The sequence below is a fragment of the Nyctereutes procyonoides genome, unplaced genomic scaffold, assembly GCF_905146905.1.
Source record: "Nyctereutes procyonoides isolate TBG_1078 unplaced genomic scaffold, NYPRO_anot_genome, whole genome shotgun sequence".
Classification (NCBI taxonomy): domain Eukaryota; kingdom Metazoa; phylum Chordata; class Mammalia; order Carnivora; family Canidae; genus Nyctereutes; species Nyctereutes procyonoides.
The window spans coordinates 16118687-16145353 of NW_026575142.1; the positions used below are offsets into that span (position 1 = coordinate 16118687).

The window sequence follows — 26667 nt, forward strand, 5'->3', positions numbered from 1 at the left end:
CAGCCTCCTAGACATCATTCACTCATTACACATTTACTGAGTACCTTTGTCTCTTGCTGATATTGGAGATACAGCAGTGACAAGGAAATCTAAGATTCCTATGCTCTTAAGAACCTACATTCTAGTGGGGAATGCAGACAACAAATGAAAGAAATAAGTAAATATGCTAGCACATTAAGCAGAACTGCCAAAGAAGAAAATTGAAGCAGGAAAGGGGCATAAGAAGTGTTGGAGGCAGGGTCTGCAATTTTAGATTGAATGGCTGCAGGAAATGATACCTGAGTATAAGTCCTTAATAAATAAACAGGAATTGATGTCTTTGCATATATTTTCAAGCAAAAGCTCCTAAAGGGTAAAAAACATTACATGTTATAGCACGTAGAGGCTAGACAACTACTGTAAACACTTGGTGAAGGTTTAACAACACACCCTATGATATGTATTTATGATATATGTGTATATATTCATGACATATTTGTTCCAAAGCACCTGGGCTAGTACTAAAACACACCCACCTAATGGTATATTTTGAATTCTAAGTATACAACAATAATTTTTTTTGGTATAAGTTTTTTCAAATCCTCCATGGGACATATACAAAAAAACCTGGTTATTTAAAATTCAGATTGGAGTATCCTGCATTTTTATTTACTAAATATAGCAACTCTAACTTGTGCAGGTTCTTCATCAGGAAAATATAAACAAAAACTCTTGCCAAACGGGTGAAAGGAGTCCATTTTTGCTTTTAGGCAGAATAAAATATAAATGTAAAGATAGTAGGATTTTAAAGGAATTAAGAGATATATACAAGGTCAGAAATTAGAAACACACACAAAGCAAGGCGTTATATTCATGTTTAGAATTTTGTGCTTCTGAAAGATGAATCCCTGAACTGGGACACTTGGGCTTGACAGATGGGAGAAAGATAACAACAGGTATCTGGGATGACTTCCTTTCTGTAACCCCTGTCTCTCCTTTGGGCAGGGTCACAAGGTGGCCTCTGGGTTGAGTTAATTTTGAGTTACAGCTTGACTTACACTTGAAAGCCTAAATTAGACCAGGGCACAGGAAACTACCCATCTTTTTCATGCTGTAACTAGGAAAACTGAGGCTCAGAAAGGCTGATGTGACTTGTCCACATAAGTCAGAAGAAGAGACGGGTACTCATATCTTTGGATGATGCTCTCGTCACCAGTACACCCTCAAAAGATATTATTTAGCCTAGTTTCCCTCTTTGAATTCTGAAAACAATGCTCAGTTCAGGAAAAGAAAAGCAGGAAATCCTGATATCAAGTGCATGATGAGCATGTCTGGAAACAATGAGGTGCAAAGACAGATGAGAGAGGGTAGGGAGGGCAGCCCGGGTGGCTCAGTGGTTTAGCGCCGCCTCCAGCCCCAGTGTGATCCTGGAGATCCGGGATCAAGTCCCGCATCAGGCTTCCTGCATGCAGCCTGTTTCTCCCTCTGCCTGTGTCTCTGCCTCTCTCTCTCTGTGTCTCTCATGAATAAATAAATAAAATCTTAAAAAAGAGAGAGAGAGAGAGAGAGGATAGGGAGGGTAGGGAGCAACATTTCAAGGAATTTTTTTAAAATTAGGTGAAAATCCCTCAACAAGATTGTGCAGTCAGCAATTTCACAGTGGAGAAGCTCAAGGGCAGACAGTATGCAGGGCAATGCTGATGTGAATACACATTTAGGTATGGATTGAGAGGGAGTGGGATTTAAAGACAAAGTGGCTGATGAACTGCCCAGCCAAAAGGAGGAAAGTGACACTGACTTTATTCTTTAATTTTTTATTTTAACCTAATTTTCATGTTTATAGTAAAGATGAAAGAATAACAGAAGAGATTCTGTATCTGTATTTGGAGCAGATTCTCCAAATATTAGCAGTGTACACATGTGCCTTATCCTTTCTCTCTGCTCTCTCCTTCTCTTGGTACATGTATACTGATACCCAAACACATACACATGTAATTTTTTTCTGAGCCATTTGAGAGTCCATTGAACCTGATGTTTCTTTATCCCTAAATACTTCAGTTCATGCTTCTTAAAAGCGAAGGCACTCTCTTATGTGACCATAGTACAATAACCAAAATCAGGAAATTAACATTAATACAATACTATCATCCAATGTATATAATGTTCAGATTTTGCCAACTGCCCCAATAATGTCTTCTATTGAAAAGGAAAATTCTGGACTGTACACTGCATTTTCAGTAGTCATGTTTCTTTAGTCTCCTTTCATCTGGAATAGTTCCTCAGTCACCGTTCGTCTTTCAGTTTGAAGCCTACAGGTCAGAAATTTTGGAAAAGGTCTCTCTGTTTGGTTTGTCTGTTGTTTCTTCATGATTAGATTCAGGTTATGCACATTTGGCAGGAAATCCACAGAAGTGATGTTGTGTTCTTCTCTGTGCATCCTCTCAGGAGGCACATGCTGTCAATTTGTCCAATTATTGGTGATGCTAACTTTCATCACTTGGTTAAAGTGCTGGCTGCCAGATCGTCCCACTGCCATTTCCTAATTACTAAGCATCTCATGGAGCTTTACTCTGCGACTATGAAAAAAGCTTGTGACTCCTTAGACTTTCACCTAGTTTTAGCATCCACTGAGGTTTTTTATCTAAAACAATGATTATTTTGGAAGTTGCCAAACAATGATTATGTTTTTCATCATTCCTTTCACATTTATTATTTCACATTTTATTGCAAGGGTTTACCCTGTTACTTCCTTTCTTCATCCTCCTTTCTCTCTCTCCTACCTTCCCCCCTTCCTTCTTACATTTTCTTCCTCCCTTCCTTTTTTTTTCAATCAATGCAAATTAATGGACTCTTATTTTATTCAATACATTATATTCTTTTATTATCATTATCTACTTGGATACTGAAATTGTCCTCATTTTGGCACTGCCTTCATTTTTTTTTGGGGGGGGTGGTGGGAGAGAGGGGTGCGGAGGGTCAGAGAGAGAATCTTAAACATGCTCTATGTCCAGCATGGAGCCCAACATGGGGCTCGATCTCACAACTCTGAAATCATGACCTGAGCCAAAACCAAGAGTCAGATGCTTAACCAACTGAGCCACCCAGGCACCCCTGGCACTGGCTTATTTTTAAAGGGTTAGGAGTCACAGGCTTCAAAATGAATGCCTCAGAAAAGTAGAACACTAAAAATTACACAGAGAAAGGTGAATGCCTCTGGAAGAACAAGAACTCCCTCTTCACTATTTATGAGTGCTTTTTTGGCATTAGGTGAGATGCTGTATACTTTATATATATATATATATATATATATATATATATATATATATATTATCTCATTGAACTTTCTTGACTTGGTGAGGTAGACATTGTGCCATTTTGTCTTCCATTTAAAGACGAGGAAATGGAGAAAAGAAGTTCATCAAAGTCTTACCCTTAGTGGTAGCATGTCTAGTGGACTATAGAGAGCCGCTGCTCTCAAGCACCAGGCAGCTCTACAAGTAAGTGAGGAAACCTTCAGGAAACGAAACAGTCTTAGAAGCAAGTCTGCACTATTACTGGGGTAGCTGGACATTCGTTCCAGGATTTAATAAAGTCACCTGAACTTTTTGCATTTTTTATAAATGGGGCATTTGGAAACTGTCTACAAGTCCATCATCAGTCCAGGAACTTCTCTAACCTGCACCATGGAAACTGTCCACCCTTGCCTGAAATCCAGTGAGGAAAGCATAAAGAAAGAGTTCATTTTTGCCAATGTCAACTGATATAGATTCAGAAAAACATGAGTTGGCCAAGTCACCCAGGGAAGCATACCCATGGGACAAAACAAGAGAAAGTCAAATTCAAGAAGAGAGGAGAAAACTAAGGTAAGAGTAGAGCAGAGATTCTCAAGAAAGTAATATGTATTCGAGTCTTTAGATCCCAGGTGAAGACAGGGTTATAGCTTTGTCCTCCTGGCAGGCTAACATACCAGATCCTTCTCCTGCAACAGTATCACTGCTTCGGCCACCACCACATCACTTTTAATATCAAGCTTCATATTCTATGAGAACATACTTAGGTGAAAAAGTATGTGGCATGCTAGTGAAACTAATATAAACAACTGCCCTGCCTTAGAGAGAAAAACAATCGGATCTGAGAACAACATCCTCACATTCCCAGGAGGAACAAACTAAAAATAAAAGACAACAAGGTGCTTCCTGCCAGTCAGTAAATCCAATAAGCAAAGGAGATGCCTCAACCTGGCGCTGGGTAGTTAACCGTAAAGCCTGACTCCCTCCACCCGAGAGCAGCCATGTGGTTCTCAGAGCTAACAGCTGCCAAGCAGAACCCCTCAGATTAACCCATAGGTGGTGTTGAACCACTTCCCATTAAGATATTTGCAAAGCAAACAAAAATGATAGCCCCATTCTGAGTGCTGGGAGCCAGCCAGGAGCGCTGGCTGTTCTTGTTGACACAAAGAGCTCTCCCGGGAAGGTCTGGGCCAGAGCAAGGAAGGCCATTCCTGCCTGCGTCTCCAGACTGTGTTGACTTTAGGCCATTAGAATCTTGGTAACAGGGTCTGTTTATTATCTAATTTCCCAATCACAGCGGTCGCTAGAGCCCTGTTTCACCAAAGCTCTCTATTCCTGTCCTCCTGACCTAAACCATTCAGATGAAAAAAACTTCAACCCTCCTCCTGTTTTGTCTACTCATCAAGGAGACAAGTCTGAGAAGTCACTGAGATACACAGAGAAAAAGTGTGGCATTACTACCATCAACAGCTTCTGTGGTGAACACTTACTTATGTTCCTGGTTCCTTCTTAGTTTGAAGTGACTAGGGCAATGCTAATGGGAAATATACTGGAATATTTGCACCCTTCAGGTAGAAGCCACTGAATTCACAAAACTTTACACATGGAGCAGAAACACTAATATTTTTTTTTTCCTTTTAACCCAGAGAAGAAAATGAAATAAAGTTAGTAAGGTTGTGGAAATGTAAAAAGTTAATCCTCCTTCAATCTGCAGGATTATAATCTAGGTTTCCTTAAGTGTTGATGATAAAACACTCTTGTGCAGAATTCATTTTTACACAAATTCTGTTCCTGCAATATTTTCAATTTGAGCAAGTTTTCTTTACTCCAAGTGTTTTTCTTCTAATAGGCTCAATATGAAAAGGTATTTTTGTCAAAAACTCATTCTGAGCCTGTATATAACAAGGGAATGGATGAGGATACAAGCAAAGTGGTTATCAGACATATACTGAATTTCTAGAAATTCCTATACTCACAAAATTTGACACTGTAGGATGGGAACAAGGGATAATGAAACAGAAGAATTTGCCAGTTTGTCATTATTTGAAATTGTCCTTAGATTGGAAACCAGAACTTTAGAGGTGTAGGTATTAACTGTGTAAGGAGACAGAGATATCGAGAGAGAGAAGGAAAGAAAGAAGAAAAAGGAGAGAGCTAAAGAAAGATTTCTTTAGAAAAAGTAGAGGCATCATCATTCTAAAAAGACGATTTTTTTAAAAAAGAGAGCTATTTGACATATAAAGTACAAAGTTAAAGAGTAACTTCTTAGGGACGCCTGGGGGTGACTCAGTGGTTCAGCGGTTGCCTTCGGCTCAGGGTGTGATCTTGGAGTTCTGGGATGAGTCCCACATCGCGCTCCCTTCATGGAGCCTGCTTCTCCCTCTGCCTATGTCTCTGCCTTTCCCTGTGTCTCTCATGAATAAATAAATAAAAATCTTTAAAAAAAAAGTGACTTTTTGGAATCTTGAACACATGATTTAGTTTTAGATGATATTTATGCAAATAAAATTAAATGTCACTGGACCAAAGTTTTCTGTAAATGTTCATTTTCTAGAAAGTGATCCAACTTTACAGGTCCACTCTGCAGAGCTCATGCCATCATTTGCTGACAGCCTCATTTGCTAATGGCAAATGTATCCATGTCCTCAGGTGTTCACATTACAGGCTTTGGTGGGGTGGTGGTGTAACTTCAGCTATACATAAGATATTTTGAACATATCAGAAATTGGTTTTCATGCCAAACTGTCCAAATCATTTCTGAAGATGCTGCATGTTTTTCTGATACACCAGGCATAAAACATTGCCTTGAAGTGTGGATTTCATGTAGGTGTGGGGGAGGGGGCAGTGGTCAGAGAACCTAAGTAAAAAATGTGTTCTAACGTCATTTCTGCTTAAGTTTACTATATCTGGTTTCTAGAAACCAACCCTAAATTTTTTCTTTTTTAAGATTTATTTATTTGGGCAGCCCTGGTGGCCCAGCGGTTTGGCACCGCCTTCAGCCCAGGGTGTGATCCTGAAGACCCAGGATTGAGTTCCACGTTGGGCTCCCTGCATGGAGCCTGCTTCTCCCTCTGTCTGTGTCTCTGCCTCTCTCTCTGTCTCTCTCATGAATAAGTAAATAAAATATTTAAAAAAAGAAGATTGATTTATTTGATAGAGAGCATGCGCACAAGAGAGCACAAGCAGGGGGTGGAGAGAGGGAGAAGCAGGCTCCCTACTGAGCAGGGAGCCTGACATGGGGCTTGATCTCAGGACCGTGGGATCATGACCCAAGCCAAAGTCAGATGCTTAACTGACTGAGGCACCCAGGCACCCCTCAACCATCCTTAAATTAAGATAAATTAACCATAGAGAGTTACCTGCCAATAATTGAGCTTCATAAAGGAAAACACATAATTAAGCATCTCCCCAAATCTGTGTCTTATTTTTGAGTTAGGCAGTTAGATCCATCACAGAAAAATGAGACAATGTTAACATTTCTCTTTACTTATTTTTTTTAGCTCTGTTCTGTTTCTGAGAAGGCCAGATTCCTAATTTATTAAAAATCAATTATTATGTTCAAGTCAAACTCAATGTAAGTAAGAATCATTTCTTAAGGTCAAACTAATAAAATTTACTTTTGGGTTCAACAGAAATAAAAATTCAAAGAGCACACATTCATTAATCCATTCATCAATTACCTTTATGCTTATAATGGCCCATGATTCTAGATCCAGATTTAGTTGAGCTATCCAGAAGTAAGTGACAGTTTCAACCCTGGAGTTGATTATCTCATATAGTAATAACAGTTAACATTTTTGTGCATTTACTACATGCTAAGTAGTCTTCTAAACATTTCCTATAGCTTATTCTCACAACAGCCATACGAGGAAGACACTATTATTAGACATATGCTTTGACTTGCCCAAGGTCATTGAACTAGTCAGACACAGACCTGAGCCTAGATGGAAGCAATCTGGCTCCAGAGTCTGTAGCCTAAACTGCTTCCTCTGCCTGCATGGTACCTCTGCACACACTGGACAGGAATCAGACTCAGATGCTGTTGGGGCCAAGCCATGAATTAAGCAGGCCATGAGTAGGTATCAATGAAAGACAACTTCTACACAGTTCCAGCAGACTGCTGCTAGATTCCAATTTTTCAAAAGCCATCAAAAATCTGAATTGTTCCATGAAATCTTTTTATTTTTATATGTTGGAAACTAATTAAAAATTTCAAAAACATTGTGCAGGCCAAACAAAATATGTCTGCAGACCATATTCCTCCACTCAATGACTGTATGTGTACATCTTTCAGCTTATAGAATATGGTCCAAAATATTTGGCGCATCTTTTAAGTCTCCCATGTCTTGGCTCCCACCTGCCTTATTGCCTGTTTTAGTACTCTCTGCATCATGCCACTCCCACCCCTCTCCCCCTCAGCCTTTATCCCATTGGACACCTCACCTTCCCAGAACACCCCCTGAACATCCTGCCTCTGGACCATGGCTCACTTTTTCTCCCACCTGGGATGTTCTTCTCCTACCTCTAGTCTGCTTCAAGGCCCTGCAGGAGATGCCACATGCATGATACCTTGAAAGATGGGTCAAATATAACAGGTAAAGAAAGAACTGGCAAGAAAATTCTATTCCAAAGGAATAGCACAAATAGATATACAGAAACTGGAAAACAAAAGACATACTAAAAACCACCAAACAGCTCCAAATATTTTAACAGAGGCCTCCAATCTCTGGAATTTGGTCCTATAAAGAAAATTTAGACTGCTGACATTCTTGACATCCACAATCCTTCTAAAAGGCTCCTTTGCATAAGGATCACTGATGATTTAAGGTTTGTTGAAATAGTTCAGATAAATATTTATGTACAGCCATAGGCAAATCCACAAGGAAAAATATAACTCAAAACAGATTTTTCCCTGAAGCTCCTTTCAGCTGGTGATAAGGTTTCTGGCTTCAAAAAGGTTTTGAAAATAAATGTGACCAATTAATATTTTAAAAATCAAGCAATTCTAAGAAGGCCCTAATAATCGAGTAAGCTCTGAAAAGTTATCATGTGAGGGTGTCCCAGTGGAATCCTGGCCATATTGGCAATGGTGAGTCAGGTCCAAAGTCAACCTCAGATTTATTCCTGAGATAAAAGCCAGGAACACAAAAAAATAAAATCTGGCTCTCAAGTTAAAAGCAGAGAGTGATCATTGTTCAAAGTTTTTAAAGTGCTGGAATCCTCGAAGCTTATTTTTAATCTAAAGCCCTAGAGCAAAGCCAGAGGAGTTTTGACCCTTCATATCAGGTTAGCTTCACAGTAACCTTTTAAATACCACTATTACTACCTCTATTGCTACCACTTCTATTACTACAAGCAACAGCAGCTTGTCATCAACCCTTGGGCATTCATTATGCATCTAGAACTATGCTAGTTCCCTTGCATAGATCATTTCTAATCCTTACACTCATCAGAAAGATGAAGGAACTTGACCAAAGACTCAGAGTTTATAAGGAGTTGAACTAAGATTTAAACCTGGGACTGTCACTGAGGCCCATCTGCTTCTACCCAAATGAGGTAACACAAAGAGTAACATTGTTGGTGTTTCATAAAAGAAGGCCACCACCTCTACCACTGCTCTCATTCCTCCTGCTTACCTCCTCTAGGGTCCATATGAGATCCTCTAATGCTTTAGTGCATTGATTTGGCCACAGTGGTAGAAAGTTTGTTGGAGGGCACTAGCCTCGCGAGGGAGTGAAATGGAAGTGGAAGGAAAACTGAGCATGGGGACTGAAGGCTGGGAGAGGAAAGGTCCTCCTGATACGTAAGAAAAGTTTTGTTTTGTTTAATCTTCTTAGCTGTGCCACATATTTCTGCAATGACCCCCCACGCAGAATGTTTGTCAAGATATGTGGCAATCTGGACTTTCACAGCCCACATGAAAATATGGCCCACAGTCGGCCCTGACTGGGAGGCTGTTTCTCTGGCTCATCGATTCTGAGGTCAGCCCAATTGGCTTCAAGCCCCAGAGCTGCAAGGATGACACACGGGAGAAATATGTGCTCATTTTCCCCTCTTGCAAGGTGCCAGCTCTCCTCGAGCTGCCTGAGTCATGAAGATTCCCATCACTCTGAGTCTGAATCCTCACTGAAGTGGCCCACATGAAGCAGCTTCTCTGGAGGTATGTTACATACAAGCTGCTGGGTAAAAACATGTGCACCAGCATTATCAATCTCTTGCCTCCCTTGTAGGGGCTTCTTTTTACACAACAACAGGCTAGCTGTGCTAAAGAATGTCAAATAAAAGCCTTGTGATGGCTTTGCCATATGCAGGCCAAATTAAATTAAGGAGCATAATCCTCACTATTGTACTTATCAGCATTAAAATAGAGGATTACCATCATGGGAACAAAGCCCCATGACATAAAAGACTATTTCCTTTCTGTCATTCACTGTACATAGTTAATGTAGGAAGTGGAGCTAATGTAGGAAGTGGAGCAGAGAAGTGCCATACCAATCACTGATTTCTACTTTCTTTCTTTTTTAAAAAAAATTTTCATTTATTTTATTTATTTATGATAGTCACACAGAGAGAGAGAGAGGCAGAGACACAGGCAGAGGGAGAAGCAGGCTCCATGCACCGGGAGCCCAACGTGGGATTCGATCCCAGGTCTCCAGGATCGCGCCCTAGGCCAAAGGCAGGCGCTAAACCGCTGCGCCACCCAGGGATCCCTGATTTCTACTTTCAACCTGGATTGCCTTCTCCTTAGCCAAGTTAGCTCCCACCTCACCATATGCAGATGAGAGCAACTTCTCCATGAAGCTTTATCCCGAGACTTCCGTGCTGGAATTATTTTTTCTACCAATCACAGGATAACAGTTTTATGCCAATTAGGGTATATTCCTTAGCTGGCTGTGATTTAAGATTTCTTACAATGACAGTTATGAAGAGCACAGAGCAGAAAAAAAGCCATAGGCTAAGTATCTGGAGCCTGGAACCTAGATTGGCAGCAGAATGTACTAGTATCTTAAAAAGTGTCGTCTCTGGACTCAGAAGGCCTACATCCAAATCCTGACTCTGTCATTTTACTAAACAACGTTGGCAAATCACTTGTAATATCTTTTTTTTAAAGCTTCCACAAAGGCAATTTATTAATAGAAAACAATAACTTGAGGACTCCTGTTCATCGAGAGCGACTGCAGCAACCCCCTCTTCCTGCGGGTGCTGTTGGAGGGGATGTGGCTGACGTCCTCAATCCACCAGATCTTCACTCCTGAACAGGCAAGGGCTCTAAGGGCGACTAGGACCCAGGTCCAGGGGTCTTGTTCCATTTCCTTCGTGACCTGGAGTTTGATGTGGAGGGCAGTGATGCCCAGCAACTTCACCTCTGGGCTACATCCTGGGCAGCCAACATGGCAGCATAGGGAGAGGACTCATCTGGGTCAGCCTTCACCTTCATCCCACCAGTCACATGGCAGATGGTTTCCATGCCAGAAAGTTCAGTGACATGAACAGAAGTGTCATTGAAGGATGCAAAGATGTGTCAGATACCAAACACATTCTCTCCTTTAGCTACCTGAGGTCCAAGGCTGATGACCTGTTCTTCCTTCCCTTTGGAGGTGCCATTTCTGCATGTCTTCTCCAGATTCCACCACCAGAAAGCAAATTACTTGTAATATCTTACTGTCAGAAATTATAAAATCTGTACCTCTTTCATAGCATAGTTATATAAGGATTAAATAAGGTAACACATGTAGAACACTTAATACAGTGCCCATGAATTTGTTAATCAGTGTCAAATGTTAGTTGTTTTTACTGTTGGAGAGAGAAGCTCTGATTTCAAACCCAGACCTGCCATTTATTCTCTTTGTGACATGGGTGAACTTCCAGATTAGCTAATTAGGGGCAGGAGTAGGTAAATCGGGTATCTTCAACTCAAAGATTGGTTTCTAGGCCACCATTTGGGACCTACTTATCTCAGGCTTGTCTGGTTTGGTTTACTTATCAATAATATGGAGTCAGTAATACCACCCAAGAGGCTAGAATGATAATCATGTTGAGATGATTATGGGGAAAGACCTGGATTCACAACAAATGTTGAGTAAGTCTGAATGATTATATTGTTCTATTCTCAGCAATATTTCTTGTCATGTTTGGGTCTTCGTTATGACCTCTTCTTGATTTTGCCTTCCCTTTATCTTTCCCTGGTACCTATCTTCTCCCATCACTACCCCTTCAGGACTCTTCTGGCACACGGTGTTGGTTGGTTCTGCAACCCCTTTCTTCTTTGCCTACTCTCTCCCGCAAAGCTGCAAATGCCCATGCTCACATTCCCAGCTTTCCTTGCAGCTCCTTGGCAGAGCCACCTCGGCAAATTGGTGATCACTAGCCAGTGAGATGTGAGGACAGTGTCCTAGAGACTTTAGGGAAACAGAGACAGACTCCTGAGGACAGCACCTTGGCCATCCACCTCTTCCTTCCTGCTTTTGACATTGCCACATGATGAAGTAAGGTTTAGTGCTGCTTCAGCCACCTTGTGACCATAAGTGGGGGCATTGCTGATGCACTGAAAGTAGCAAAGAGATGACGAGAGCCCATGTCCCTAATGAATCCCTGAGCAACTGAGCCAGTGCTGGAACTTTTGTGTTTAGATTTCAATCCTGAGGGATTCTTAAACATATTAGTTGGATGGTCTGTTAATTGCTGCTAAGAGCATCATCATTGGCATGACTTAGCTTTTTTCTTGGTCTGCTCATCTCTTTCCCTGTCATTCCTCTTCCCCCCAGTTTCTTTCCTCTCAACCCCTGAGTTGATCCACAGGGCACTGAGGTGATTATCAAACACAGAGGGCACAAATAAATGAGTCCCCTAGCTCCCCAGAATAGGCATGTCCTGATGGACTATCTGATGAATCAATCCAGATCCTATCGTTACTGCCATCACCCAAAGATTGAACAAGGAGAATATTTCTTTCATAAAAATCTAAGCCTTTAGAGTGGTGTTAGAAGTTATCTCAATAAACTTATCAAGTACTCACTGCATGTAATGGACACAGGAAGAAGATTCAGCCTTCACCTTTGAGAAGCTGACCTGCTAGCATATAGTCAACCACAACACTGGGCAATACGTGAAGAGCTACAGAGAGTGATAAACCGAAGTGTGGTCCCAGGACCCTGTCTATGAGCCATTATTGCTCACAATGTCATAAGGAGCTTGTGTCAGAATGTAAATCAACTTATCACCAAGGACATTGTTTAACTGAGCTGATATATTTTTCATAGCAAGACTTTCTTGATGAAGAAAGCAGAGGGTTGATTTACATTCTGATATAAGTTCATTATCTGGTCGTGAACCAGCATTTCGAGTAGTTCTGTTAAAATGAAATAAAAAGGTTCAAGGAGCATTGAAGAGAATGAGGTCTTCATGGAGGAAAGGGATATGACAACATATCTTGATGAGATAGCTAAGAACTGAACAGAAAGGCAGGAGCAAAGAGAACAGAGGTAGGTGCTCTGGTAAAAAAAAATGTCGATCACACAGGGGGCATATCAGGGCATAACTGGAGGTGAGTCTGGAAGACAGAGTACAGCAAGGTTGGAGAAAGAGGCTTGATATGGTACACTGAGAAGTCTGAACTTCTTTTGGTCTAAAATGGGAAGCCATTAAAGTTCTTTGAAAAGTCAGAATATGCTTTAGGACCATTGATCAGATGTCAGAAATAAAAGCTGGTCTATAAAGAAGAAAATCACAAGAGAAAAAAAACAAGATAATGGCAGGCCTGGACTTGGAAGGAGGCTAAGAAAATGACTGGAGGTGAGGTTAAATGAGAAGCAGGGATCAAAAATGACTGCCAAAAAGAAAAAAAATGACCGCCAGGTTTCAAGGCTAGGTCACTAGAGTGTTGACGCAACCCACAACAGTGAGAGGGTCAGGCACAGAAGGTGCTTTGCTGGGGACTTTCCTGCCGAGGGGCCTGGTGCATCAATCAGAAACACAGGGCCAGGGCAGCCCGGGTAGTTCAGCGGTTTAGTGCCACCTTTGGCCCAGGCCCTGATCCTGGAGACCCAGGATCAAGTCCCACGTCAGGCTCCCTGCATGGAGCCTGCTTCTCCCTCTGCCTATGTCTCTGCCTCTGTGTCTCTTATGAGTAAATAAAGAAAATCTTAAAAAAAAAAAAAAGAAACAAACAAACAAACAAACACAGGGCCAACAGGGTTGGACGTGGAAGTGAGGGCTTCAGAAAAGACCTGAGAACTGTGCTCAGTGAGTTGGGAGTTGGTACCAGAACACACCAGTGAGAGGATATCATCCAGGTAAGGAGTAAGTAAAGAAGAAAGTCAAGGACTTGGAGAACTGCCTCATTTCAATGGTAGGCAGCTGAGGAGGATGGGGCCAGAGAAGACAGAGATCAAGGATGTCTTAGAGGAAGAGCCTGAAGCCTGCAGGTCCACAGACACCCAAGGAAAAGGGCAATCTGATGCCAGCATAGCCCTCGAGCTGATGCCACAAAGTATGTAGAAGACGAGGCTCTAACACCTGGGAGAGCAGTTGTAGAGACACAGGGAGGGCCCAGATCAGATTTCAGCATTGAGGAGGGAGGGGCAGGTGAGGGAAGGAGGCAGCTGGAGGAAAGGACCATGAAGGAAGGTATTAGCCTGTGCCAGGAAAGGACCTGTAATTTTTTGAGATGAGAGCAAAGGAAGAAAGAACAGCTGAAGAGAAAGAGCAAATCTGAAATGCAGGGAAGTGAAGCTGCAGTTGCTCGCAGCACTGTCCTGATACTGTGTAAAGTCAGCCACCAGCTGAGGCTGGGGGGAGTCAGGCTTGGGCTGGAGCCAGAGCCATGCACCAGACTGGTTCACTGACTTGTCCAAGGTCAAACGGCTGGAAAATGTCAGCTCTAGGACCAGAACCCAAGTCTTCCACCTGCCAAGTTCAGTGGTCTTTCTGCTGCATCAGAAATTCTACACTTTATTATTCTAGTTTGAGGTGACAGGCCCATAATATTTCCTCAAGTACTCTTGAACGAGCTATTCTATTGGGAAAGCAGTCTCCTTTATAAGCAGTCCAACAACACTTTGATACCATTAGAAAAGTACTGATAATGCAATTTGTCAGGTCTCAAAAATATTCATAAGAAATTTTTTAAAATTAAGAAATATTCTTAAAAATTATAAATCAAAACCATTTCTTTTTCCAAGTAAAGATACACAGAACTTTCTAATGATCTGCTTCTTTCTCCACGTCTTTTTAATGAAAAAGTCCTTACAAATGATTTAGAGGAAAATAAGAAAGGCAAGCTTCATTCCATTGAGACCTTCCCTTTGACATGATCCACTCCTTCCTGTAGTTCTGTCCTCTTCCTGGTGACATGTATGACAAGCCCTAAATACCTTTTCTGGGAGAATGTAGGTTATGGAGGTATCCCTAGACAACTGGAAGACTAGGAGTTCCTTGAGTCTCCAGTGCTTGATATCAAGGCCTGGCCTGACTTAAAGTGACCCAAGCCTACATTTAGCCAGGAGCATTCTTTTCTTTAGACCTGAGCAGTGAAATCTACACTGAAGATGGTGCACGGTGGCCTAGAGCTATAACACTCTACTTATTTTGAATTATACTTAACTAGAAACTGCAGGTAAATAGGAAATGGTATTCCTTTTTCTTTAGCTTAAACCTAAGGTTTTTCAACCTTGGAACTATTGTCATTTGGGGCTGGACAATTCTTTGTTGTGAGGGAGCTGTGCTGTGTGGTAGGATGTTTACCAGTATCCCTGGCCTCTACCTACTAGATGACATTAGCACAACTCCTCCCTCTAAAGTTGTGACAACCAAAACTATCTCCCAATACTGCCAAATGTCCCAGGGGGCAGATGGTTAAAACTGTCCCCAATTGAGAAAAACTGCTTTAATCTAATGAGGCCACGTACCTGTTTTACCATGAGGAGAACCCAAAAAGCAGGACTCTGTTCAGGTTGCCCTGTAGAATAAAGACTTCTACCCACAGAGTAATGACCTCTGACCTGGGAGAATCTGATTAAAAAAATTTTTTTTGGCTCTACTCTCTCCAACTCACCAAAATAACACACTGTTAGAAATACTTGTTTCATTGTTCATTGTCCACTAGAACAACTCAGTTTAAGACTGGGAACACTATGGATAAGACTCACCGATTTTTTTCAGTGACAGCAAGAGAGTTGCTTGAAGTCTGCCCATGGCCACTGCTGAATTCTGTTTGCAGACTGCTTTTATGATCTATAGAGGCCCTCAGAATGGAGAGAAAACAAGAAAACAAACAAAAAACTTAGAGATCCATGGAGAGCTTCGGAGGCAGGGTTAGGTTTTAGCACCCAACCATACTCCGCAGCAGCTCTCTCCTGCCCTCATGCTGTTCTGCATGTCTAGCACATGTCATCAAGACTGACCTGTTCTGTGATCCCAGCCAGCAAGTGGGTAAAATAATTCATAGTTATGTGAAAACAAGCTACCTTTCTCTGGCAATAGATTGAGATAGTAGACAGAGATTAGAGGTCCCTAAGAAAGGTCAACTGCAATGGTGGCATGCAGGAGCTGGAATGGCACTGGGCTAGACAGCAGACCAACTTCCAATCCCAGCTGGGCAGGGTGGGGCTGCCTGGTGCAGAATGTACATCAGGGAGTGGACTGTCACAATGTGGGTAGGACAAACTATACACAGGAAATCATTCCTGGAGTAACCCATTTCTACACTGTGAATGAGGGCAGTTTACTGATCAGTTTCTCAAGTAGTAACAAATATGATTCCTCCTTTCTGTGACTATGTCTGCCCAGCCATAACTAAACAATCATGCCCCTCTTTCCCACTAAATCTTAATTCAGCTTCAATTTCCTATTTTTAATTTCCTATTTTTTTAAAGATTTATTTATTTGACAGAGAGAAAATCATAAGCAGATTCCCACTGAGTGCAGAGCCCATGGAGGAGGGGTGTGGGCTCGACTCAAGCTTGATCTCACAACCCCTGAGATTATGACCTGAGCCAAAATTGGGAGCTGGATGTTCAACCAACTGAGCCACCCATGTGCTCCAGCTTCAAGTTCCTTCTCAACACACTTTACATCACTGGTTCCCATGGTGCAGATGCCACGTGATCATGACTTCATGAGGACAACACATGAAGCATCAACATCATTTTGAAACTTGTTATTAATGCAAATTCTTGGTCTCCACCCAAGACCTAGTGAATCAGAATGTCCAGTAGTGTGAGCTGGCAATTCGTGTTTTTAACAGGCCCTCAAGGTGATCTGGATCCATGCTGAAGTTTGGCAGACACTGCTCTACATCAGAGATTTTTAATCCTAGCTATATATTCCAATCACTGGGGAAGATTTTAAATATATGTAAGTCCAGCTCCTAGAGATTCTGAAACTGCCCTGGGGTGGGATTGGTGTCAATTTTAAGAAGCTCTCCAGATTATTTTAACATGTGGTCAGGGCTGAGAATTACAGTTTCACACAGTCACTACTAATCAAGTGGGACAGAGGAGAGACTGCACCTATTTGCTATCCTTATTTCAGGTCCAAACTAAAATATAAACAGTGAAGATAATCTGTAAACTTAGCAATTGTGACATACTGCAGAAGATGCATTACAATATATAAGGTTAGGGTCACCTGGGTGGTGCAGTTGGTTCAACACCCAACTCTTGGTTTTGGCTCAAGTCATGATCTCAAGGGTCATGAGACAGAGCCCTGAATGGAACTCTGTACTTAGTGGGGAGTCTGCTTAAGACTCTGTCTACTTTCCCCTCTGCCCCTCCCCTCCCCTCCTCCCAGGTGCTCTCTAATAAATAAATAAATCTTTAAAAAAATGCATAATATTGAAGTTATAATGATTGAACATACAGCATGATAAAGATAGAGTGAAGAAAAAGAAATACAGAAATCAATAGTTTCATGTTGTCTATCCTGGAAAAAGTAAGCTCTGATTCTCTGTTATTAGTTTGGTTCCTTAGACATAAATATTTCTTGTGTAAAAGAAATGTAATTCTTTGAGCTATCAGTGGTAAATAAGACCATCTGTTGTTGCTGTTATTATTATTGCTATAAACACCAAAAGAATAAAGATAAAATTTTAAGTGGAACATTATTACATTTTTATTATTGCACACAAAAACATTAAGACCAAACAGTGAAATAACAATGTTGAAAGAAGAAAAAAAAAGAAATCAAGAAAAATAACTGCAGCCTTCCAGAATTTCATTAACCCATTCCCCACTATCTCCTGATTGACCAACTCCTCCAGCAAAAGGCTCAGACAGGTTTCCCCCTCCTGGAGATTCTAAAACACTGTTTGGTCTAAGCTCCCTTGTAATACTGTGATAAGCAACATAAAAGCAAGAACTGACTTTAAAAAGGAGAAAGAGAAGCCTACTTCAGTGGCACAAATAATTCTGTTTTCTTATTAAGAAGGAACACTGACAGGAATAATCTTTAACCTTGTGATCTGGCCCAATTTGGCAGAAGCAAGAGCTAAGAGCTACCACGCACTGATCAAAGCCCAAATGGTATCACCCACGTGGAAAGCTGAGATTGCTGTCCTCTCCACCTATCTGAGGTCTTCAGAATAAAATGGAGCAATTTAACAGTAATTCAGGGAGGAAAAGGTAAAGCAAGAAAAGATCACCAAGCCTCTTCTGGTTTGGGACTCTCAGGAGAAAGGTGCCATGTCCAACACCAGAGAGGAAGCTTCAACATCTTGGAACTTAGCAAATGCCCCCAGTTCCTTTGCCTGGGTTTCCAATAAAAAAAAAAAAAACCCACAGAATTTCTGTTCATGTAACTGAAGGAAAACCTATTCCATGTTTCTTATTCATTTACACTTCAGTCATCAAAATATTGATTTTTAAGAGTTATTTGAAGTATAAAAATCAAACAGAAAACTTACAGAATATTCTTAATAAAGCTTAGATGGAGTCTGTTGCTCTATCCCCCAGCTTTGCCTGAAGAGCAGGGAGAAGGATTTGAGTCAGTAAAAACACAAACAGGAAAGAGGCCATCAAACTACTGAGTTCAAGGCAAAACTCAGTATTGTCAAATATTTTTAAGTATGTCCTGGTGACAGCTGGAATCATTTGGCATCTCTTTGGCAAATTAATTGAACAAGGAGATTGGAGAAACAAAGATGTGGACAGAAAGGTAAAATATGGTGGTCCATTCTAAGTGAATAGATCAAATTAAAAGGAGTAAGACCAGTGACATGGCTGAAAAAGTTTAATGATGAGCTTGAATAGCAGACTTGAGGTTCATGTAGGTGGGGCAATAGAGCCCTCTCCAGATAGGTGTCTCCTTTCCTCAGAGAAGTATCTTTAAGTGTTCTGGTTCAATGAAATAAAGCAATGCTGGGAGGGACTGTTCTGAAGGAGTCAAATCCTTCCAAAGTCAAATTGAGCTCAATGGGCCATTCATATTTCCCAGGAAAGTCAAACTAATCTTCCACTGGACCACTTTGGAATCAGACAGGAAGGCATTTGGCTGAAAACACTGGAGCAGGCAGTGCAAACTCAAATGCCTTTGGGTCACCCAGGTAACAAAAATGTGTGCACTGTCAGGCAAAGTGGGTGGAAAGAGCTGGGGTTTGTGATGAACCAGAGAATATATGCCCCACCTAAAGACATTTGGGTGCAAAGTTTTTTTTTAAAACTCCATCTGGCCAAACAAAACATATCCACATGCTGATTACACCTGGAAGACCGCCTATTTGTGACTTCTGCTAGGGAGAAAGGGTCTAGACCATGAGTCAGTTAACAGCTAGGCATCCTGTTTTTGAAGATGTAAAGTGTGTGGTTGTCTCCACTCCCAAATTCCAGAAACGCTGCTGCTCCCTGGGCTCCCCTCTCTTTTCCGTCTCTTCCACTCCCTAACTTCCCTGCTCCAAGGCAAAGTCCCAGTTCTGCATTTCCTTGAAACAGAAGCTGGGCTGCAGATTCCAAAGGAGGGGGAAATGCCCAGAAACCCTTTGCTGGGCCTGGAAGATATTCTGTAACTGTAACTCTCCTGTAAATCCAGGGCAACCCATCTTAACTTTTCAGACAATGCTGGCATTAGCATTAAAGGCCATATTTTTGAAAAACATTCTTCTTCCAGCAGAAGTCTAGAAACTTCAAACTACCAAAAGGGAAGATTCTAATATTTTTAAAATGTTTAAAAACCACTGATATAGTCTCCCTAAAGCTCTCATTTTGCAATGATGTTAACTAATGGAGGGTGGCTTGGAACAGATAATCAAGTTTTAATTTCTCATCTCTGGTGCTCCTCCCTACCATAAATGTTCTCCATCAGTTTGAGGTCAATGTACCAGGATCACAGAGAGACAACCTTCTTGAGAAGCTGCACTTTGATATGTTCCCAGGTAAATCAGACAGAAATGTGTCAGCGTCTACTCCAAGAGGAAGAGTTGAGGAGAGACAATTGGTAAGGAGAGACACAACTAGACCAGTTTCCCCTGTAAACAGGTCAGTGGGCAGAGGGGGCAGCTGCAGAGAAGCTGAGCTTATCTCTGTCTACTCTGTCTTTTCTGTGAAATCACCTAAGAGGATCCTCTTTAAGGCTGCCCCTGAATTCAAGCAGCTATCTCCTATTGAAAAATAGAGGGCCCATATGAAGCTGTCATTTCCATCTCTGGAACCTTCTCTGGAACATCCCTGAATATAGGACAGCTATCCCAAACCTCTAACAATTTCATCTGTGTGGTTACCGGGCTCGCTGCAGTCTTGATCCTGGGCACTTCCCTTAGTATCTCCTGCAACAGTAGGCTGCAGATCACTGCTTTGGTTTGAAGGGTACCCTGTGGAATGAAACACAGGAGAAACTTACCAAGTTCATGCTCTCACACCTGGATGAATGACCCAAGTGGGTGACACAATGTGGCTAGGGAAACCCACACCTGTCTTACGGTTTGAGGCTCCAATGTGATAAATCTTTCCAACAGATTTGGTGCTTATTTTTAAGATTTAATAATGTGGTTGGAAAGGGTGTAACTGCAGAAAACCAGGGAATTGGTAACTGTCCTGATTGGACTCACTACTAACTTGGTGACTTGGTTATTTGGACCTCTGTCTCAATGACTGTATTAGTCAAATATGGAGCTGGGTGACAAACAGAGGTCTTAAGTGTACCAGACCAGGGCTTCTGCTTTGACAACTGGATGGTTTTCCTGTTTTCTTTTCAGTTGTACCACCAGGAGGTGGACAAGGTCTCCTCCTTTCCTCCGCATCTCTACCGCTCAGGCACATCTGTCCTTTCCTTTCAGCTTATAGCCCTGCTCACTGACTGTTGAGGGTCATTAACAACCAATAAAGCTATCATGGAAAAGAGAGACTACACATTCCGCTGGGTTGACAATTATCACAATTGCTGTTTTTCATTGTCCAGTCAGCTTAACTCATGTTGATCCATATCTAAATACTTCTCTACCAAAACAGATCAAGCAAGACCTGAGTAGAAAAATACTGAAGGGTCTATCCTGGCTGTCACATCTCTTCTTCCATTCTCCATGACCCTCGAGGGCATGATGGGTTGAAGATGTTCTACCATCTCAGACTACCTCAGGTATCTGAGGGCTGGTTCTTCCCAGTTGGATCCCTTGGCGCTAGAAGAAACCACACTGGCAGCAGGGCCCCTCCTCCCCCACAGAGGAGATACGCTGCAGGCTTTGCCCTGAGGCAGTCAACTAACTGTCTTAGCTCCTTTTCTTCTGACTTGTGATATAAACCTTGTTCTCTCTCATCCTGCACCTTCCTTCTGACTCTGGCTATTTCTAATTTGCTGGCAGTACTTCCAGACATACTATATTAGAATATTTGGAATCTCTGACCTTTTTCTTTTTTATTTTCTTGGATGGGATTTTTTTCCCCCATCCTGTCCCTCTCTCTCCTTCTGAGTGACTCTACTACCTCAAACACCACCTTCCCACACCCAGCCTGGTGGCATCACATCTCTCCATTCCCTTGCGGTGGCCCAGCAAGCCCACATTAAGCAGTGCCAAGCTGTCTCAGACTATACTTAAAGAGGTACAGTCCCTACTCCCATGGAGCTTACATTCTAATACAGAGAGAGTAAGAATAAAAAGAGATAACAGATGTAAAAATACCCTAACAGTTTTAAGGGAGTGAGCTGGATAGATGAAGGTCCCCTCAATATTCCTGACTATAGAGAACCTCAGAATGTGACCTTCCTTGGAAATAGATGTAATTAGTTTAAGATGAGGTCATACTAGCTTAAGGTGGGTCTTAAATCCAATGATCCTTATAAGAAGGGCATGTGAAGACATGGACACAGGGAGAATGCATGTAATAATGAAAGCTAAGAGTGGAGATGGGTCTATAATCCAAGAGATGCCAAGAATTGTCAGGAACTACCAAAAGTATGGGAAGAATTCTCCCTCAGAGCCTCCAGTAGAAACCAACCTTCTTGATTTTGGACTTCCAGCCTCCTGAACTATGAGAGAAAAAGTTTCTGTTGTTTTACGCTATGAAGTTTGGGGTAATTTGTTGTAGTAGCCCTAGGGAACTATATGAAGAGGTAAAGCTGACAGATGTTAAAACAGAAATAGAAGGAAAAGATTAGGTACATGTATTCAGCTTGATTTGGCTGGAGCATTGGTGGTGGTGTTAAGAACAGGAGTTAGAGAAATATCCATTATTTTCATTTTAAAACACAAATGTATGAATTATTATGTTCCATGCAGTATTCTAAGCCCTTTACAAAAATTAACTCATTAATCTGCACAGTAATTCTAAAAGATTGAGGCCACTATTATTCCCATTTTACAGTAAAGGAAACTGAGGCCCAAGGAGGTTAAATGACTTGCCCATGAATCACACACAGCTGAGGAGTGGCAGAGCCAGGGTTCAAACCCAAGCAGCTTTGCCCTAAAGACTGAATTCCTAAATATTACACAATGCAGCCCCATTTATGTAAACATTTAAAAACCATTGACCTCTACTCTTTCCTTTATAAGTGGAAATAAAAATTCAGACTTTAGGGATGCCTGGTGACTCCGTGGTTGAGCACCTCCCTTCAGCCCAGGGTGTGATCCTGGAGTCCTGGGATTGAGTCCCACATTGGGCTCTCTACATGGAGCCTACTTCTCCCTCTGCCTGTGTCTCTGTCTCCCTCTGTGTCTCATGAGTAAATAAATAAAATCTTAAAAAAAATCGGATTTTATTTCTTTCACATGTCTGGGTCTTTAAGTTCCCACAGATCAGCTGCTATAGGAGGAGGCCCCAGCCTGGCCTGGCATTTGATGACCCACCCAGAGGACAGACCCAGAAGCATGGTTTCCAGCAGAAGCACTGTCTAGGTAGATTTCTTGGTTGGGGATCTGGGCTTTCCTGCCCTCATAATGGACCTGGCAAATGGTGCCTACTGTATCTGGCAGGGAAGGCGCATACAGATGAGGCACAAAAGCCCAACCTTCTCCTCCTAACCTCTGCTGGCCAATTGCACAAGGAGCCTGTGTCATTTCTGGCTGGAGTGACAGCTGGTCAGCAGCCATCTTATCAGAATATAAAGAGGCCAACTTGTGGGAGGTCTGACAGGCAAATGCCGCCAAAAGCAGCACTGAGAAAGTAAAATTCTTTTTTTTTTTTTTTTAAAGAATAGAATCTCATGGACAGATTTTTTGTTTTTTTCAACAGCCACATCAGATATTCTGGTCTCCACACGAAACAATTCTGGTAATTTCAGGCCTACAAGAACACTTTCTACTTTGATTCTCCAGTACTTAATTCCAGTCATTATCTCGGTCAAACTTTGAGTTCAAAGAAAGCATTGTCTGGTAATTGCTTTCTCTAACTTGGGAGACTAAGGAGGAAGGTTTTCCCTTATCCTAGAGATCCGTTTATTATTTGCCATGGAACATCACCATTTGGGGAATTCCCCTCTGCCTTCAAGCAGCCAGGAACTGCCACTCTGTTCTCTTCTTGGATGGCATTTACTTCTTAAAATTTATGCCCTGCCTGTTTCCAAAAAGGACTGTAGGAAGCTTCATAGATTGTTTGTTTCTTGTGGTTGTGTTAGTTGGATCTAGCTTAGCATTCCTCTTAAACAGGGGCAGCCCTGGTGGTTCAGTGGTTTAGCACCCTGCATTGGGCTCCCTGCATGGAGCCTGCTTCTCCCTTGCTTGTGTCTCTGCCTCTCTCTGTGTCTCTCATGAGTAGATAAATAAAATCTTAAAAAAAAAAAAAAAACCTGAGGCAGATGTGTCCATCCTGGTTCCATTTGAGGAACTATTGCTCCCATCTCCTTTCTAAAAGATTTTATTTTTCAGAGCAGTTTTAGATTCTCAGCAAAACAGAGGGGAAGGTACAGATTTCCCATATATTCTCTGCTCCCACATATGCATACCTATCAACACCTCCCACAAAAGCAGTACATTTGCTACAATTGATGAACCTATAATGACACTTCTCAATTACCCCAAACCCATAGTTTACATTACGGGTCATTCTCGATGTTGTACATTACATGGGTTTGGACAAGTTATAATGACATGTATCTATCATTATGATATCATATAATAATCTTGCTACCGTAAAAATCCTCTGGGCTCTGCCTCTTAACCCCTTCCACACCTGTGGCAACTACTGATCTTTGTACTGTCTCCACAGAATGTCATATAGTTGGAATCATACAGTCCATGGTTTTTTCAGACTGGCTTTCACCTTGTAATAGGCATTTATGTTTCCTGCATGCCTTTTCAAGGTTTGACAGCTCAATTCTTTTTAGCACTAAATAATATTCCATTGCTGGATATACTACAGTTTATTTATTTATCCATTGAAGGACATCCTGGTCACTTCCAAGTTTTAGCAATTATGAATAAAGCTGCCTCAAACATCTGTGTGCAGGTTCTTGTGTGGACATAAGTTTTCAACTCCTTTGGATAAATAACAGATTGTGATGACTGGATCATATGGTAAAAGTATGTTTACTTTTGTAAGAAACTGCCACACTGTCTTTCAAAGTAGCTGTACCATTCTGTATTCCCATCAGCGATGGATGAGGTTCCTGTTGTTTTACATCCTCATCAGCATTTGTTGTCACTGGATATTCTAATAAGTTGTGTAACAGTATACTGTTGTTTTAATTTACATTTACCTACTGATATATGATAGAAAGTAACAGACTGTCCCCTCTTGATGGGAAAAAACATTTTTATGTTGCTTGTGTGGCTACCGCAAAAGCATTTAGTGAGTGTTCTGCATAGAGAGGACATTCAGAAAATGTTTGGAGGAAGGATACCAGATCAGAAGGTAGGCAGTCTGGATTGCAGGGAGGTTTCTTAGCCATCATCTGTAAAATGGGGTAAGATCCCCAACCTACGTCACAGGGTTACTGTGATAATTACAAAAATAAAGTGAGTGAAACCGCCTGTATCAACTGGAAATTGCTATGCAAAAGAATAGCATGCTAAGAAGATAAATATTTCTGTTAATCAACAAGGGAATAACTCCCACCTCTATGATCATTCCAGCTTATACAGTTCTGGTTTCCTATAAATCAAAGTTATTTACTTTTCTATAAATCTTGCCTAAAAAGATAAAATTCTAGATGTTTATAGCAGCTTTATTCATAGTCATCAAGAACTGGAAACAAATGTCATTTAGCTAGTAATTGGCAAAACTGTGGTATATCCATACTCTGGAATTCTGTTCAGCAATGAAAAAGAGCAAATTACTGTTAAATATACCAACACTGATAAATTATAAAAGCATTATAATGAGTGAAAGAAGCCAGATGCAAAAGTCTACTTACTATATTACTCTATTTCTATGACATTTTGGGAAAGGGCATAATTATAGGGACAGAAAAATCTATTAGTGGTCACCAGGAGCTAAGAGTGGGGGAAGAATGGTAACAGAGAGGGTATGAGACAGTTTTTTGGAAATTTTCTTTTTTTTTTTTCCTTTTGATTGTGAAGGGGGTTACCTGACTGTATTCATCCAATTTTATCAAACTGAGTTTTACTGTATATAAATTATACCTCAATAAATAGGCCTTTAAAAAAATTACCAGAACCTAAAAAAATGAAAAGATAAGGTCTTCTCAAACTGACTATTCCTGGAAAGCAGGATCCAACCATTTCTAACCCACTAGGTGGAAAGTGTCTGGTTGGGAGAGCCTTGCTGCTGACAAGGGACCCTTCACAGCCATTTGTATCATTGACCATAGCTGGTTTTGACACTAAGTACTTGGCTCAAAGTCTATGAAATTAGCAGGCTCTGGTTGCTTGTACATCTCAACCATCACAACTTTATTGATGAGAATGGCTACCAGCTGTCACCTCTGCCTCCACCTCTGTGCTTGGTGATTTAGACTTCATGGCCACAGCAAATCAAGCCATGATCCTGCTATGGCTCTTCGTGTTGGGTTTTGAACTCCTAGCCAAATGGCTGTCGCTCAGCTGTTATGCTGCCAATCACCCGTCACTGTGGGTTAAACATGATATGCACACTGAGATCTTCCAACTCCTTAGACATCTGAAAGGCGACTTGCTTTCCACACCAGCAGGCAGCAAATCTGGGTGATATTTAACTCCTGGATTTTAGAATTTATAACTTCATGGAAGGGAGTTTGGTGGCAGGGCAGGGGACTTGCTATTTTACAGAACAAGTTGCAGAAGGGCCTCAAGCCAGTGAGTGGGAAAAATGATGTCAGTAGCATACCACCTAATCTTAACAACTTTGAGGCCAGTGAAAAATTTATCTACATAAATGAATCAAGCTCTTGGCATGATGGAGCACAGTTCTTTGCAAAAACAAAAAGAATCTTTCATAGGATATTACTGTATTTTAATTTTCCCATTAGATAAGTAAGACATAAGATTTAGAAAATTCTTTTTTATAAAAGTTTTCTTGTAACTGCCTTTAAGATTTGACAGATACTATTTTTTTTCTCCAAAAGTGAGAGAAATGGTTTCATCTTTTTGAAGTTATATTATTATTATGCTTACCATTGAAGAGGACTATACACATGGATTTATTTCCCAGTGGAGTTTATACTCAGGAAGGGGATACAGAGAGGGAACTAACTTTTACTGAATATCTACCGCACGCCAGGAACCATGCAGGATGCTTTGCATGTATTATCTGTAATCACTCCACAATGATCCTGAGGACTAGACCTTAATGAGTTCCATTTTACAGGTGAGGAAACTGAGACTCAAAAGTTAAGTAACTTTCCTCAAAACCATATGACAAATTATGGCATGGCAGGGATTTAAAGTTGATTTTTTGTTTTTCTTTCCTTGTTCTTAAAATTTGAGTATAGTTGACACACAATATTATATAAGTTTCAGGTGTACAACACAGTGATTTAAAATCTCTGTACATTATGGTATGCTCACAAGTATAGCTACCATCTGTTACCATATGACACTATT

The 26667-nt window shown here is 41.2% G+C and overlaps 1 protein-coding gene across 1 annotated transcript in view; it reads right to left on the reverse strand.

Annotated features, from left to right (window-relative positions):
• Window positions 1-26667, reverse strand: part of MYO3B (myosin IIIB) — a 384379-nt gene that overhangs the window by 108040 nt on the left and 249672 nt on the right. The window contains exons 28-29 of the mRNA XM_055307747.1: window positions 19971-20067; window positions 15416-15523 (exon numbers count right to left, since the gene is read on the reverse strand). Coding sequence (XP_055163722.1) covers window positions 15416-15523; window positions 19971-20067 — 205 coding nt within the window. The remainder of the gene's footprint in view (window positions 1-15415; window positions 15524-19970; window positions 20068-26667) is intronic.